Source organism: Streptopelia decaocto (assembly GCF_964273445.1).
Source record: "Streptopelia decaocto genome assembly, chromosome: 1".
Taxonomy (NCBI): Eukaryota; Metazoa; Chordata; class Aves; order Columbiformes; family Columbidae; genus Streptopelia; species Streptopelia decaocto.
The window spans coordinates 183,297,908-183,314,367 of record NC_138663.1 but is presented as its reverse complement, the minus strand read 5'-3'; the positions used below and the strand labels follow the sequence as shown (position 1 = coordinate 183,314,367).

At 37.5% G+C, this 16,460-nt stretch overlaps 1 protein-coding gene across 2 annotated transcripts in view; it reads right to left on the bottom strand.

Annotated features, from left to right (window-relative positions):
- Nucleotides 1–5,596: 5,596 nt before the first annotated feature.
- Nucleotides 5,597–16,460, bottom strand: part of RNASEH2B (ribonuclease H2 subunit B) — a 37,909-nt gene continuing 27,045 nt past the window's right edge. For both annotated transcript variants that reach the window (XM_082076211.1, XM_082076210.1), the window contains exons 8-11: nt 13,996–14,074; nt 13,008–13,050; nt 8,286–8,366; nt 5,597–6,336 (exon numbers count right to left, since the gene is read on the bottom strand). In XM_082076211.1, the coding sequence (XP_081932337.1) occupies nt 6,229–6,336; nt 8,286–8,366; nt 13,008–13,050; nt 13,996–14,074 (311 nt within the window). In that variant the 3' untranslated portion in view covers nt 5,597–6,228. The remainder of the gene's footprint in view (nt 6,337–8,285; nt 8,367–13,007; nt 13,051–13,995; nt 14,075–16,460) is intronic.

The following is a 16,460-nucleotide window of genomic DNA, read 5'->3' as shown; positions in this document are numbered from 1 at the left end:
TCAGACACATGGTGTGAACTGTGGGGTTGTCCTGTGTAGGGACAGCAGTTGGACTCAATGATCCTTGTGGGTCCCTTCCAACTCAGGACATTCTGTGATTCTATCATCTGTACCATAAGTTTCTCAAGGATTAGCCTAATTGCTTCACTGAATCTGTCTTAATGAACTTTTAGACTCGTATCTATCTCAGGATTCATTATTTTCCTTCAACTCATTCTATGAATTACTGACTCTCTTGTGGAGGCTGCCAGTAGTAGTCTGATTGCACTGCATTGTTTTCTTTCTCTCTGAAATTAATGGAGTCATAATTAACAAATCATTCCAAAAGTATTTATTTCTTTCTTGTACATGAATTAAAAATAAAATCTTACAAAACAATGGAACCACAATTTATTGAAATACATAATCTTATTCATATATCAAGCATTTTTTTAAATGTAAGCTAGAAAAATATAAATTTTATCTTGGACCCATATAATATTCGTGCAGTACTGCCTAGAAAACTATGTTAAAATAAATATTTTTTCCTTGAAAAGGGACAGTGCACATTGCTTAATCAGAGAAGCAGAAAAGTAACAAAAATAATTCAGTGCAAATTTCTAAAATAAGCATTCCAATTACATTTCCTTTCCTACATGATTTCCAAATGATTAACAGTTCAAGTTCTTCATATCCTGAAAGAGAGTTGATCAGAATCAGTTCAAAAGAAAGTTGAATAAGCTATTGCCTCTTTGTCTTGGAATTTAGGAACCAATGTCCTAATAAACTCTACTTGGAGCTCTTGTTTGACTTTAATTTAGGCAGAATTCGACAGAGTGGAAGTAATTTTTATTTACTTGTTATCTAGAATACTATAAATATATTCAAGCTTTACAGAACATTTTGGTCATTTGCTGTAGGTGTCTGTGAACTTGGGTCACAGTTCAAATTTACAGATGTACACAGCAATTATACTCAAAATCCCGTCAACTATTACTTTAAAAAAGTTTCGTAGCCAAGAGTTAGATATCAATGGTAGTTTGATAAAAAGGTATTTAAGCTAAAAATATCAGACTGCATCTGACACAGATCACTTAAGGATCTCTCTCATTAGCATCCATTTTCTGCATGTTTTATGTAGACTCAAGTTGACATGTTGGTGGAAGTTCACCCCACAGAAAGTATTTCTTACATGATTAAAAAAATAATAAATAAATAGGTCTCTTTTTTATCTTTAACCTGAAGGATTATATAGATTTTGGTTTAGTTCTCCAGACGAAATGCACGTTATTTGATACATTTCTAAGTATTCAATCCCTTAGAGAAAAAGAAGTAAAATAAAAATACAGCTTCTCCATCTGCCCTTCTGAACACACATCCTACCTCAAGCTTTAGCACTTCAAGAGTCAGCCTGTCTGCACAAGCAGAGCCGGGTGACATGTTCTGGGTAATCAGTCTGGGTTGGACAAAACTGTTTAAATCAAACTCAGTGAAAAAGAAAAATTAAATGTAAATGTCCTACAAAATAGAGTTAACTTTTTTTTTTTTTTTCATTTCAGATGATTGTAAGTCTCAACATTGGACTTGTAATCCAGAAAGGCCATCTTGCTGAATTTGGCTACGTTTTGAATAAGAAAGGAGAAAATTGCATACGAGATGTTTTGCTATACAGCTTCTAAAACTTGTAATTATGGCCACTAAAATCATACACTCTGTTAAAAAGCAACCAGTACAAAAAAAGAAAACTTGTACAAACCCAGGTAATTATTTCAGACTTGCTCAAGGATGCTGTTGGCCTGACCTTGCTAAATACTTAGGCAGGTGCTTAATTTTAAGCATGTGAGTCACTGTGCCAAGAGAGATTTTATGGTGAACACTAATGCACAAATATTAGTTAGGCCGGCTCTTCCCCTTCAAGATAAGCGTGGATCTAAGTGCTTTGCTGGATATGGATCAGGATGCTCAGCACCTAACAGGACTTTAGGCGCTGATCCAGCAAAGCACTTATCCACACGAACAACACTGCTGACTTGGAGATCACTGCTCATGTGCTTAACATTAGGCATGCTCGTAAGTGCTTTCCTGGAAGGGCCTGATAGACCAATAGTGTATAAGCTATAAAATTTGAAGCAGTGTATGTTTAACACACCGCATATTTAACAATGTTAATCTGCTGAGATTTGCTTTTTCTTGGAACAGGGCATGTCTAACTTCAAGCATGTATTTTCAGAAAGTGCGTAAAAAAAGCCTTTAAAAGCTGCTTTGAGATTATGGCAAATTAAAGTAATATTAGTGAGTCTCCTTATGCTCCTTTCATTTCTTCTTTGCATGTCTTTGCACAGGCATCTAAAAAGGAAAGAGAAAACCCTAGTCATAAACATTAATCGATTCAAATAAGCATCCATGCATTTAGTTTCCCTCTAAAAATTGTCAGATGCAAGTGAACACCTGAAAAAGCATCATTGAACTCTTCGAAATTTCACATCTGAATGAAAATTCTGCCAACTGTGCCACCTTTTCCACTGAAAATATTCAAATCACTAATTATTCCTTCTATGAATAGAACTAACTTTATTACTTGAGACTGAAAATGACGTGCAAGTCCAACCCTGACGTATCCCTAAGTCAGTGCTGGTATTTCCATATTAAGTTCTCCATATCAACTGATGTCAGTCCATTTGCAATGTTAAATTGAAATAAGTGGAAATCTCAGAGGTTCTTAATCCCAAAACAACAACTACAAAAGCATCACAACTCATCAGATATTGACACGAACATGTAGAGATGGCATATTAAATCAGAAAATGAAATTAAGTAAGACCACATCTCTGTAATGGTGCTGGCACATTGTTTCATACTAAGCTACCCAAGAAAGAAACGGCAAAGCGAAGCAGCATTTCATAATGACCTCCTGCTACTGCTGGCCAGGCAGACTAAATATATTTAAATCCTCGTTGTGGTAGGAAATATTGTTTTATGTATTTGGCACCACATGCTCTTCATAACTTCTTACAGCTACATGTTGAGGAAGTTTCAAAGTTACTAAATGTATTTCATTCGTTCCTAAAGGGAAAAGAGTTTTTGTTTTCACGTGAAAGCTCTAATGGCTTTTGGAAATGGCTTTTTTTTTTTTTTGTCATGCACAAATTCCCGTTCAAGCAAAAGCAGCCACTAATAAAACTACTATTGTTGTAAGTTATGGCACAGCTGACAGCTCAAGTTGAGCTGTGACACACTGAAGCACAATGGCCCTGTGCACAGAGGAAGAACTCCAGACTTAGTCCTCGAGTGCAGCGGCAGATGTTAAAGTCATGCACAGTAAAGAAAAAAATTGGTACCCCAGATCAGAAGTCAGCACAAAGGCGTCCTAACTCTATCAGAACTGTCCTTCCATTCCAAATTCTGAACAGAGAAACTGGGACTTTTTCTTAGAAGAAAGGTTCTTGAATTGTTCAAGTTGATGAAAAGATGTATTTCCCAAATCTGTTTTGCAAGGCTTTTGAACTATTAAAAACCAAACCCCTAAAACTTCCAGATTTAAATATCTAGAAGAGCTTCTACCATGTATCTGTTCTACCTCACTGTTCCTGTTTCTAAGGTAACTCCCATTCTTGGTTTTCCACTCAAACGTCCATCCCATGCTTGTCTGCTCTCTTAACATCTTCTGCTGCTCAGAACTGGCTTTCCATTAATAAACACACAATTCCTTTCCTCTCATTTACCAAGATATTGCCTGAGATATTGCTTACTTCACAAAACAACTCAATTAACATGACAGTATGTGCCTGTTCTTTCTTCTTTTTTCCCCCCCCATAACATTATCCCACACTTTTGAGTGGTAGTTTTTGGAAGTTGTCATAACTGGTGCATCCTTTCTTATACTGATATGAAGCCGGGGCGTTTATTTGACTGTCAGTTAAGCTCCTGGGCTAGGCTGAATGTTTTTCAAAATCTAACCCTTCAAGTTCATGATCACAACTGCTCATTCTGGGCTCACCGAATGCCAGTTGTCTCCAGTCATAGCAAGGACCCACTGGATAAACCAACACATGCTGCTACAGGACTGGTCTTACAGCCTAGACAAGTGAAGTAGGAAAAAAGCAAGGTGGCAGTTCTAAAGGTGGTGCACACAGAAATTGTCACATGTATTGAAACTTACTATTAATTTTTAAACTTGTCTGATAGTTAGTATCAGAAAATGACATTTTTCTGATAGGGCTGGTGAAATTCTGCTGCAGACAGCTGAACAACATGGCAGTGTGATACAATAGCAATTTCTCTATGGCTCCATGTAGCAATTCCTGAGTATTTTTGTGTCCCCTACTGCTCCCCACCCCCTTATATTGTTTCATAAAGTTAGCATTCATGACTGGAATTTTATTAAAGCACCAAATCACTTGGGACAACGATCCTAACTGAAAAATCAGTGGTTTCTGCATCTGAATCACACACTTCCCAAATTACATTCAAACACTAATACTATGGGCTGATTTTCAGAGACAAGGAAGACTTCTAGTAGTGTTTCCTTAGAATGCCTGAGAAGCATTTTTTTCCTAAGGAAATTCATTTTGAGTCTAGATAATCCACTTCAGACAAACATTTTTAAAACTGAGAACATTACACTACTGAGAGGGCATGCACATTTCTTAAATACATTTCTCTGAAATCAGAGACAATAATTCCATAGATTTCCAAATATTTTCCTCTATTGACTTCCCCATTTACAAACTACGTCTGAAACTTTGAAAAAGCCACTGGTTTGAAAGGCATACAACCCCCAACAACAATCGCAAACGTGCATGGAATGCACAGCAAGGTTTCTCACTCATTTCTGGTTGGAAGAGAATGCCACAGAGCTCTTCAACCCGACACCACTGTAGTCCAAGTAAATGGCAGCAAGTTATGTCTGAAGTGGAAAAATGGCATAGTTAATAAAAATGAAGAAACTTTTGAGTTGCCCTGAAACTGCCCATTGTCAAGGGATATGGGCAGATTCTCTACTGATCTGACGTAGCAAAGAACAACGTATTTTAAGAGTGTTTTTCTACAACACACGTTGCAGCAGATCCACAGTAACGGCTCAATGCAAGGACTGGTGGATCCAACTCTGAGTGTTGTGCAGAAATGACCAGACCTGAACAAATGATCCCAGTGACTTCATCTCAATTCTGTGAATCAGGCGAGTTGCACACAGCAGACAGCTATCCCTCCATTATATGCAGAAATACTTTGTAATGAGGAAAGAACACACTCAAGAGTGAGCAGTGCATTTTACATAATAGTCCTACCTTGTGCAAAACTTCGTAAAACTAAACCTTATCTAAACCACTCAAACTTTTGAATTATGCATTCAGCTCCAAATAGGCCTCTTTAAAAACCCATTTTGCCTTTAAATAAATATTTCCCCAATTATTTTTTAGGACTTACTGAGCTTGGAACCAAACATAAAAATACCCCTATATAGCCATGTGTTACAGATTTATCATGTAAGTCCAAAAAGATGTTGAAATTCTTTAAGAATTAACATTTATAGACAGGAAAATACCAGAACCCCTTAAGAAGTGTCCTGAAGCTCAACCTATCTCTTGAAACATACAACAAATACAACAAGCACAAATTTATTACACAAAACACTTTATTGCATTATATGCACATTGACATTTATTGCAATTTCTTTCTAGCATATTCAAAACAACCAAAATCCCAATATAGACACTATCTTTGCCTTGATAAATTGCCACCAATGGCAATGTTTCCATCAGCAGTTAGATGGTTAGAGTCAACATAAAAAACTAATGATGCCATGGTACTCTGGTTTTACACGGGGTAAAAATTTCCAGAAATTCTCAAAAAATACTGCCCCTAATGAATGAAAAAACTGTTACTGAAAACTCAAAGGAGGGCATGTTTCCAGCCCAGACTGGAGCGCAATGAAGAAAACTGTGGTGGCCTTGACCAAGCTTGCTATAGAACAAGCAGCAGCACAGTGTGGTACCACGCTTAACCTTGCTTCTCAGCTCACAGGACGATGCTAATGCAGCTCAGCTGCCTTCCTGAGCCAGGCTGGAATATCTGCACGGTACCACCCTGCCCTGCTGAGGTGTAACAGCTCTGTCCCACGCTAGCTCACAGATCTCTTCATCACACTCCACCCTGCACGCCCTGCGTATACTACACTAACAAAAAGGGAGACATTTTTAGATTAACATAAAAATAACCACTGTATAAAACTCTTTCAAGAGTAAGTCTTTATTTTGAAGCTTTAGGTTTGGAGCTGAAGAAAGAAGAAATGGATTTCATTCCTCTCTTATCAACTTTGGCCAGAGCCTTCTGTGCTGCAGACATCTTGCTGTTTGCCTGTTAGTGAAATGATAAACAGAAAAAGTTAAGCGGCACCTCCATAGGAGGGGAGTATAAGCTAAAAACTCCTAAATACAGAAGTCAAGCAGGAAGCTGAATTGCTTTTTTAGTAGACAGAAGTAAATATAATATTATGCAGGTTTTAAATTGTAGGAGAAAGACCTTACTAAACAAATTTGAGGTTATTCAAACAGAAAAATACTTGTCATGAATTACTTAACCTCAGACAAAGACAGAGAAACAACTACAAGGACAAGGAGGTGAAACATCTTCCTGCAGAATGAGGCATCCCAACTCAAACGTTTACTTTGGGATAATCCCTGGCTGTACATTAAGAGGAATAATGCATGCAATATAACAGATGCATACTGTACCCTCTGACTCAATCTCATGATTATGCTGTCAGCAGGCTGAATTACAGCCTTGCATTACAGATGATGAATAATTCACACTGATTTGTTATCAAAGACTCTCTTGCACAGTGAAGTAAAGGGAAAAGAAATGGAAGAACTGAGAATGAAGAAGGTAATGAACATTTGCAAAGCACTTTAAGGCCACTGGGACAACTTCCCAGACTTTTACACCTAAAACACATTTTATGAGCCACGTTTTATAGAGCTGACCTCTTTTCTTTCTTATTTAAAAATGTTATGTTTTAAATCCCTAGCTGTTTTCCCTATTAAGAAAACTTTGCATTGACCTTTCTTTATGATATTCCTCAGTCTGCAGGACTTCACAATTACAGTACTTGGGATCAGCTAGAAGGTTATGGATAGGCTGGAGATAGGCAACAACAGTGCAATCGTCTGTGTTACTATATAAACAAAACCACTGCCAAAGTATTTTAAAAAAAAAAAGGAGTAGTATACTGTACAGAGTCCAAGAGCTATCTTTTCTTTCCCAGATTCTCTCATCAATGTGCTTCATTATTTCAGAAGTAAATCACATTTAAAGTTAAAACAAATTATCTCTCCTCAGACTATTTCTATCTTTATGCTTGGTTCAAAAGCTATAGGCACATAATAGGGGAAAGGGGGAAACAAGTACATTTTAAGCTATTTATCACCTTCACTTAGGGGGCAATTCTCTTCTTACTTCAAAACTAGCATATGCCCTAAATACGAAAAATTCTGGGGGTTTTGGAGGGAAGAAGGAATGCATCTGTCACCAGCTGCTTGTCTTTTGCAAGGGGATAAAGAGTAGTCAGCATTAGTCTGAAGGTCACAAGATCAGCACAGGGGGCCTTTTTGGTTCCCAATGTACTGGAGAAGGATTCATTTTCTTTCAGTGTTCTGAGAAATAAGCCAGTGCAAGCCTCACAACTTTGGCACACACAGACAGAATCTATTTCTTTTCACATCTCTGTTGCTCTCCCAGGAATAGTACAGTGGCAGGCACCGCTGGACTCAGATTTGAAATGGCCTCCAAACTTGTGCTGGAGCTGGTGATCGGCAAGCTCTGTGTTGATTCAGCATCATTAAGCTGACATAAGTAAGTGCACAAGCAATATTTCTAGGTCAAAATAAAGCCTTTCTTAGCATCCCTTGGAATGTAAGTGAATGCTGCCATCTTTGTTTCTCTTTTAAATAACTGAAATTTAACAGTTGCTATCACTAAGCCACATGATTTCTCATCTAAAGGTCTCAAAAAGCTTTGCAACCATTAGCAGAGCATCTTAACACATGTCAGTCTGTGAGGTTCGCTGGAATGTCCACAGATAAAATACAGTCAAACAGTAACAGCATAGAAGAGCTCAGAATGGGACATTAAGACTTTCAAAGTAAATGAAATGTGAATTAGAAGTTCAAGGAGGTATAACTACGGACATCTGCCATTTCGTATTTGTTTTTGTGATGTGTTTGGAGGAGAAAAAGAGGCACTCTGTGCTAATGCTGGATATTAACATATGCGTCAGCAAAACATGCATGAATGCAAGGCTTGCTTACCTTTTTGGTTTTCGTATTGTTGCTGTTAAACTTAGTATAGTCTTCTTCTGCTTCCACAGGGTCATCTGATAATTTCATTTTCTGAAATGTTAGAGTGAGGAAGTTGCTCTGTGAACCACTTTGATGATGTACACACATGGAAGTTTAAAGTTTTGACTTTAAAAGGTAACCATAGCATCAAAATAGGGTGGCCAATCAACTGAAGAAATTGCAGTAACAGTGGAAGAATTCTCTTTGTCATTCTTGTCTTCACATGTGAACATATACCATCCCTACAGTATTCAGAAGAGATCATTCACTCTGCCATTTTCTTCTCCCTAGCCTTCTGAAGAATGACTTCTAGAAATGATTTTAATCCTGTTTTTATCTTCCATGATTGTGATTTTGGTGTCAGAGTCTATTTAGAGAATCTTTACGGAGCAGCTGTTGAAAGTTCGTGTCTAACAGCCAGGGAACCGAGACTCTGGTCCCCATGGTCTCATGGAACTGTGCAGCAGCTCCAGTGTTATTGCTATCTGCCAGCATGAGTGGATCATCATCTAGTCTATTATCTGTTTGTGCACCACCTTTAGAAGTAATTAGTTTCTACAGTTTGGCAACAGTGAAACACTGACATAGTTCAGTTGACTGCTTCATCACTTGAATCCAACAGTATACTAAGCAGCTTGACGCTGCATGTGCTGGGTGCCTTCTAACTTCAGTAATAATGGAAGTGAATGGTTCTCGGCACTTCACATGATCAGGCTGTAAGAATGAATATTTCTTTCCATAAACTGTGAGCATGTGTTTAGTTTAAAGGTGAAAACTTCCTGGTACGTTTCCAAAAGCAAAAAAAAAAAAAAAAAGGTACATAATATTTTACAACACTGTATTTTTATTATTATTATATATCTGATATTATTACCCTGTCCTTAATATCCTGTGAAATCTAAACTGTGGCCTTCCCGTTTTTGTGCCAAAGAGAGTGATTTTGCAAGCAACTTGGATGGTACCATACATTTTAAGATCCTGTTTTATTCATTTTGTTTATGGTGCTTGTGATCTGTCTCCCCCCACTCCTTTGGCACAGAAACCAGGTCTGCAGCTTAGATTTCTCAGCTCTTAGAACCAGATCCAACAGCAGCCTTTTCTTTTGATTTCAGTGGGATCTGGATCAGTTTCTCTAGGAGGCTGTTTACTGTGCTGTGATTACATTTTCAAATGACAATCTAATGAATAATGACTACTCTCCTCTTTTTGAAATCTGATATTAAGTTTTTTAAACTCACAACAAAATGTTTGCATTTCAGCAAAATATTTGCTGTTTAGTTGTAGCAGAGGCTACATATTTTTTGTAGATGTCTGTCATCATCTGCCAAGGGCCAGACTCCCTACACTGACAAACTGGACAGTATGATGATTACAACACAAGATCAATGGCTAACAACGAACACAAAGAACATGTAATTTTGATTTAATCATTAAATCACAGAGTCCAGACTGTACCCAGTTTAGTCTTGTACTACAAGAGAGAGAATCTGTCATAGCTCTTCTGTTAACAGCTGAAGTTTCTAAATCTCTCTTCCCTTCAGAATTTATCTTAAGGTCATTTCTAAACATGTGATTACTTTACCATAACGTTAGAGCCTTCTTTATTTGCAATAATGCTATACTATGTCTGTCAATATACCTTGTCCTCGTGAACAGAAATATCAATGCAAGTGAATAAAAATGGTCTGAAGGAGACTAAAGGTTCCAGCGTACAAGCCTGGTTTGCTCCTCTGAGGTTGTGAAATAAAGGAGAGTTTTAATCTCTGAAGTTGCAAAGACTTAAACACAGAAGCATCATACACACCCTGGTGAGTGCTCTGGAAATTAATCAGATCCTCAGCAAGATTTCACTGCCCAACAACTGAACAGTTCTAAGTCTCACTTGCTCTGTAACCAAACTGCTGAAATAAAACTATTTTTAAAAATAGATTCTCAGAACTATCCCAGTGGTATAAAAGCTATTTGTACAAAGTATGTCATGTACATCACTTGTAGTTTAATATAGTCAGCTTATATTCATTAGCTTATATGGCTAATGAATATCAGTTGGCTCCTGATGTGTGTTTAATATTTCTTACAATACATAAAGATAATTCCTAACTGAATCAAAGGGCCAAGTAACTGTGCAGCCAGAACAACTGTCCAACCACATGGAAAAAACTTATATTCATGGATATACATTGGAGAACAAATGCTATTAATAACAGTAGGGCCCAATTATTCCTCCATGTGCTAGCTGACATACTGCTTAACAGAACAGTCACGGAACCAGCCAGAAATGAGCATATTTCAGACTGTTTTGGTAAGTAGCAGGGACAACACAGGAAAGGTCAGTATAGTAAGTAACCTAGTTTCAATAGACATAGGGTGCCTCAGTTTAAATTAAATTGAAAGGATAATCAAAAGTGGGGTTCTTGATTCTAGAGGGGCAAACTATGCAAACCATATGCCTTCTCTAAACCAAAGCAAAAGGACTTATGTGTGAGGATGACACCTGGAACGTAAAAGAAAACAATGGAATAAGCGATTTTGGATCTTTTACTTCAAGCAAGGTGAAAAATCTTGAAAGAAAGAGCTTCTCAGACTAAACTATATGAATGCTTCCACTTGCTCACACAGATGCACACATAGCCTGCCCCCCCGCTCCCTCCCCCCCCCCAAAAAAAAAGGGTACTAGGAGTAATCAGAATTTTACAATGACAGGCAAACAAAGATTGCCAAAAAAAAATGTTGTAGGGGTCAGGTAATACTGGGATAAAGTGAGAACTGCCAAAAAGTCAAGCTGAGTTAGACCCTGGAAAGGAAATTAAAACAAATAGTACGTTGTTTAGCCACAGAGGCAAAAAGGGAATAAAAAAAGGAAAAAGTGAGGCTGCTATACAGTAATGACTGGATAGATATTAAAGCTAATCTATGTGTAGCCTCAAAATGGAATATATCTTTTTGTCTCAGTAAATTATTTTAAATAAAGATGAAGAAGTTAAACATACAGGCAGAAACGAGAAGAGAAATCACTCTATTCAAGATACAAGTAAAACTCAATATGCTGATGCTGTTGGGAGACTGTCTCAGAAATCACTAGTCCAGAGGCAAAACCTGGCAACTGTTCTATCAGGTAGGGGCCGTATTGCTGCAGAACAGCCAAACACCCATCTGTGTGTCAAGAGGAATAAGAAGTGATAGCAGGCGTCAGGAGAATGGAGCGGGGAGAAAAAGGGAAAGAAGGAAGCATAATTAAAGATAAAGAGTAAACAAAAACGAAACATAGGTAATGCCTACCGACAACTTTGTTTCTCAAAGATAACACATGGCTACAAAAAACGTGAAGGACTGCCAGCAGACTTGACATGGTGCCACTTAAACAAATGAAATTATAGAAAACCAAGACTGCATGAGAATTTTAAGGTAGGTAAGAAATTAGGAAAAGGGGAAACAAAGGCCAATAATGCAGAAAAGGATGTCATTGGATCAGATGGAGACTCCTAGTGGAGTGGCATGAACAATATCTATTCAGAATGTTCATTAATTGTTAATTAAAGGTTACTGTGCTACCATTTTCTGCATTATGAACACCTAAAGAGCTTTTAACACAGTGAAAGAAAAGCCAGAGAACCTTCAAGACTGGAAACATTAAAAACGGATCAAATGTAGAGAAGTACAAGTCATGTACACAGCAGCTAAATGCATGAATTTCTCATAAATCTGAATGCTGATCAACTAAAAATTGAAGTGGAGAAGAAAACCCAATTGTGTGTCTTAAGTGTTCACAGTAAGACTCTGAGCTATCTGGTACATCACACAGTAATAAAGGCAAGTGGGATTCTAAGATGTAATGAGGTAAAATACTTCCAGTAAAGAGAAGAAGGGAAGAATGCCATCGTACTGTACCAGGAAAGGTTTTGTAACAAATAATTATATACGACTCTGGTCACCTGCTTTGAAACAATTGAGTTCATCTTGGAATAGGTGTAAAGAAATGTTCCTGCAATTATGAGGGAATGGAGAACCTATCTTGCACAACCAAGTTTGGCTTCACAAAATGAAAACAGAAAGGATATAAGTTTTCCCTTTACACATTGAGAGAACTAATGTTAGGCAGGGAAAAGAGCCATTTCAATCGAAAAAAAACAATGATACTGTTAGCACAAAAGCGCAGGGGAATAAATTGGCCCTGAGTAAATTCAAGGTGGAATTTACAGGAAGGTTTCTGAGCATCAGAGAATGAGGTTATACAACAGTCTTCCAAGAGAAGTAATGGAAATAAAAAATTGTAATGAGACTTACAGTGAACAATGGTCAGTGCATGAGAGATTATCCAACATGGTTGTCTGGGAATCATGACCCAGGAGGTCCCTTTCAGGGTCCTCATAAATTACATATGAAAGAAAACCTATGAGGTCATATTGTCCCATCAACCTCAATAAAACTAAATAAGCAAAGCACGTATGAAAAGACTGCTGACCAAAACCATAAAATATGTCTCTCTTTCCCCCTCCCCATTTTTTAAACAGGAAAACCAACCAAAATATGAAGTACCTGGTAAATTTCTTGTGTCATTTCAGACTGGCTTTTCACAAGGCCAACTCACTCATCATATTGTACCCAGTGCTTGGCCTAGTCTAATTTTAATAATAATTCCGAGAAATTAGCTTAGAACACAATGTATCTATCCATATCTTAATGTTCTCCTACCTTCAATGGTGGCTCTGATGCTGGGCTTTTAAGTTCTGGGAGCCTGAAGAACAAAAGATTCTAAGTTACAAATTAAGACAGCTGGCTTGCCCAACCTAAAGCTTATAATTCCTTCCCCACAAAGGCTGCTTTGGTTATCAGCTGCTCACACATGGCATGCATTTGCAAAAAAAAGCAGCTCATGGACTCTATATTTCTGACTTAGATAACTAAAACAGGGCCAGGCACCACACAGAAACATGGGCCCCTTAAGAAGTTCTTAGATCTGGCAACCAAAACAAGGGAACTCCACACCACTCCTGATAACCTTGTCTATTAGTAAGATAATATTATAAAGCACATAACATCTCTTCAATGAAACTGTTAAGCTATGGGACTTCAAGCTGCAAAATGCACATCCTTCCGTAGGCCACCGCAACAGAACCCTTTGAGCAGAACTGAACTAAGGGGCAGGTGCAGGGTCCCAGCAATGCTCCAAGGAAAGTCTGCTGTTGGTAGGGAACACCAGGATCAGGATGCTGGCTCACGTTCCACATGTAAATATAAACTAACACAGGTTAGATATGTGAAGTGAAACCCCAGCAGTACTGAATGAGTAGAGAAAAGAGGAGTGGGGATGAGGATTCTGCTCCTGTGTCTGCTGCTCGTACTTGACAATTCTGGACAAAATGCTTTAACTCTTTGCATATCCTTCCTCGCCTTGCTTTAAAATGGGATACATTGCTCAGGGTTTCATGATGCAACTGTGATAACAGACATATCAGACACATATTACATCTCTCTTCCAGCCCATGGTCCTGAGCATCATAGGAACAGAAGACAGACATAATCTGCATTTGAAAAAAATCACATTTAAAGAGTGGCAAATATAATCTATCGTGTCATTCACTGGAACCTTGATGAACAAATCTCAGTATTCAACAGAAATGACCAAAAGGATAACAATGCATGCTATATAAAACTAGCAGCTAGCTGGAACAATACTTACCCTAAGTATTTTAACAACTCCTTACTCAGATCTTCAGGAATATATTCTGATATTAACCCATGGGCATACCGTAAATAGTCTTCAGGAACAGGGCAGCGAGTGTGAAGGAGAAGAAAAAGAACATTCACATTATATAGTCACGTTGCCTTGGCCATGTTGCATGCACTACCATAAATCATAAAGTTGAATTAATAGTAAGAGACTTCTAATGGATACACTGTGATGGTTCTCTGTGTTGAGTAGTTTATGTTATATGACACTTGTAGGTTTATTTAAAAAGTAAAGACTTACTACACTCACTTTGTCAGCACATGTTATTAATATCTGCTGTATGCACTTTACAAAAGCTGTTCACTTTCTGAGAATACTAGATATCATGTATTTTTCTGAAGAAATTAAATTTTAAAAACCTGCAAAAGTAAAAAGCTGACTCAACAGAACACGCAATCATTAATTTTAAAGCATCTGGATCTTACAATTATTTGGCAAGGGCTTCAGTACTAAAGTACATTTTCTGCCTTCAACTGAAAACAATTAGATGAGACAATGAGTCTATTTCAAAGTCTTGTACTTAATTTCAGTACTTTATGGAAAATGCCAAGGCCTATCTAAACATCACTGGCAAGACGGGATAATTATCTGTGGAAATATGAACTACTAGAAGCTGTTTTCAGTACAGGGCACTTCTGCTACAAATGTTTTTCTGAGAGAACAAAAGTGACCCTTTTATAACATAAAGTCCTAAACCAGATCTTTTCCGGTCACGTTCTACACAAGCACTTACTGATCCTGGGCTGAATCCTTAAAACTTGATGTTGTTGGGGTTGCTAGGGAGGAACTGCACCCATGTACAGGAAGTATTTGCCAGAAGTATTTGCCAGACAGACATCAAGCTAAAATCTCGCCTCTGAATTCCATCTACAACAGGCCAGCTCTATCTGCATATACCCCTACACACTTAGAGAGTTCAGATGCACGTGGTAAACTAGCATCAGGGTGGTAAAGAACTATTTCTTCTGTGCCAGAGACGGTTTCCTCTTTTTTTTTTTTTTAAATCTAAAACGCCCAATGTGAACTGGCATTGAAGCAGAAAGCACTAACAAACTGACACCAGCATATGCATTTCAAATATAGTGACATCGAATTCTTACTGTCTCCTATCCACACTTCTGCCTTCACCACCTAGATTCATCAAGAATTTGTCACTTCCTAAACCCACTTTAGGGCCAGGAGAGAACAAGAATTAATTCTAATTCAAGACAATTTCATCTCAGCACTTAATATGTCCAATTTATCGCTTAAGAAAAATATTCTCATCATTTCACTTACTGCATTATGACACTGAATAGTGAGGCCAAGTCAACTACTATTATTTTATACTAAATACAAAACCTATTCTCTTTGGATTTCTGCCTTGAAGCAATCTTCATTGACTACCTTTACCAATTTTAAAATACAACTGTTTGCCTTCTAGGAAGTCTGTGTTCTCACCCTAGCCTTGCTTTGTCATTTACCTCCTGTCAAACATCAGGAATATTTGTGCATCTCCCTTCTTTGTCTTCCAAATGAAAGATTCAGATGTCACATGTTAAATCTCCTCTCCTTCCTTATTTGCACTCATTATATCCTCCCAGATTTTTGCCCTACACATACCCAGCCATTTGAAAAGGTACTGAAATTTCATAATACCCCTCTGAAAGCAATTCTCTACAGAAATAAATTGCACTGTCATGGCAGTGAAAGGATCAGACAAGAAAATTATGCTTATTAAAAATAAGTGTTGAGTAAGGGCCATTTGATTTCCTGTCATTCACCTTGCTACATACAGTGGGACTGTCTCCAAAACTTACCTACTTTTAACCCCCAGTATTCCCTGTTTCAGTGCTGCTTTTTTAAATCTAAAAATGTTTTTTTAAAAGACTACTATATCCGTGTTACTATAAGTAAGGAGGAAGGCGAAAAAAACTACAGATGAGCTATTTAATTACAAATTTCAGAGATAAAGTATTTAACTATAGTCAAGATAGTTGCTCTCGGGACAGTTTTCCCTTTCTTTAAAAAACAGGGTAAGGAAGGGATGAAAAGCTACTGTAAAGTTGAAGTCACAAGTTTTGCAGCTTTGCCTCTTTTTAAAAACCATATATTACAATCCCTTTTCTATAAAGCTGTCTAGTTGCCTCTTAAATCTCATTTATGTTGTTTCCTTTGATATCATTACTCGGTAACTCACTTTCCACTTTGTCAGCAAGTTGCTTTGTTTCTCCTTATTTTTCAACAGCACGCAGACTTCAGAATGTCTTTGTAATAAGAAACAATTTGCTTTTGTTTGTCTTGTTATAAACTTTTCCTTTTTTTTTTTTTATTAACATTCAAAGAATTTATTCTGACTCCATTTTCAGGTTTTTCTACACAAGTTCATATCCCAGCAACATTCATGACACTGCCCTCCCCAGGGAAAAGGTAAC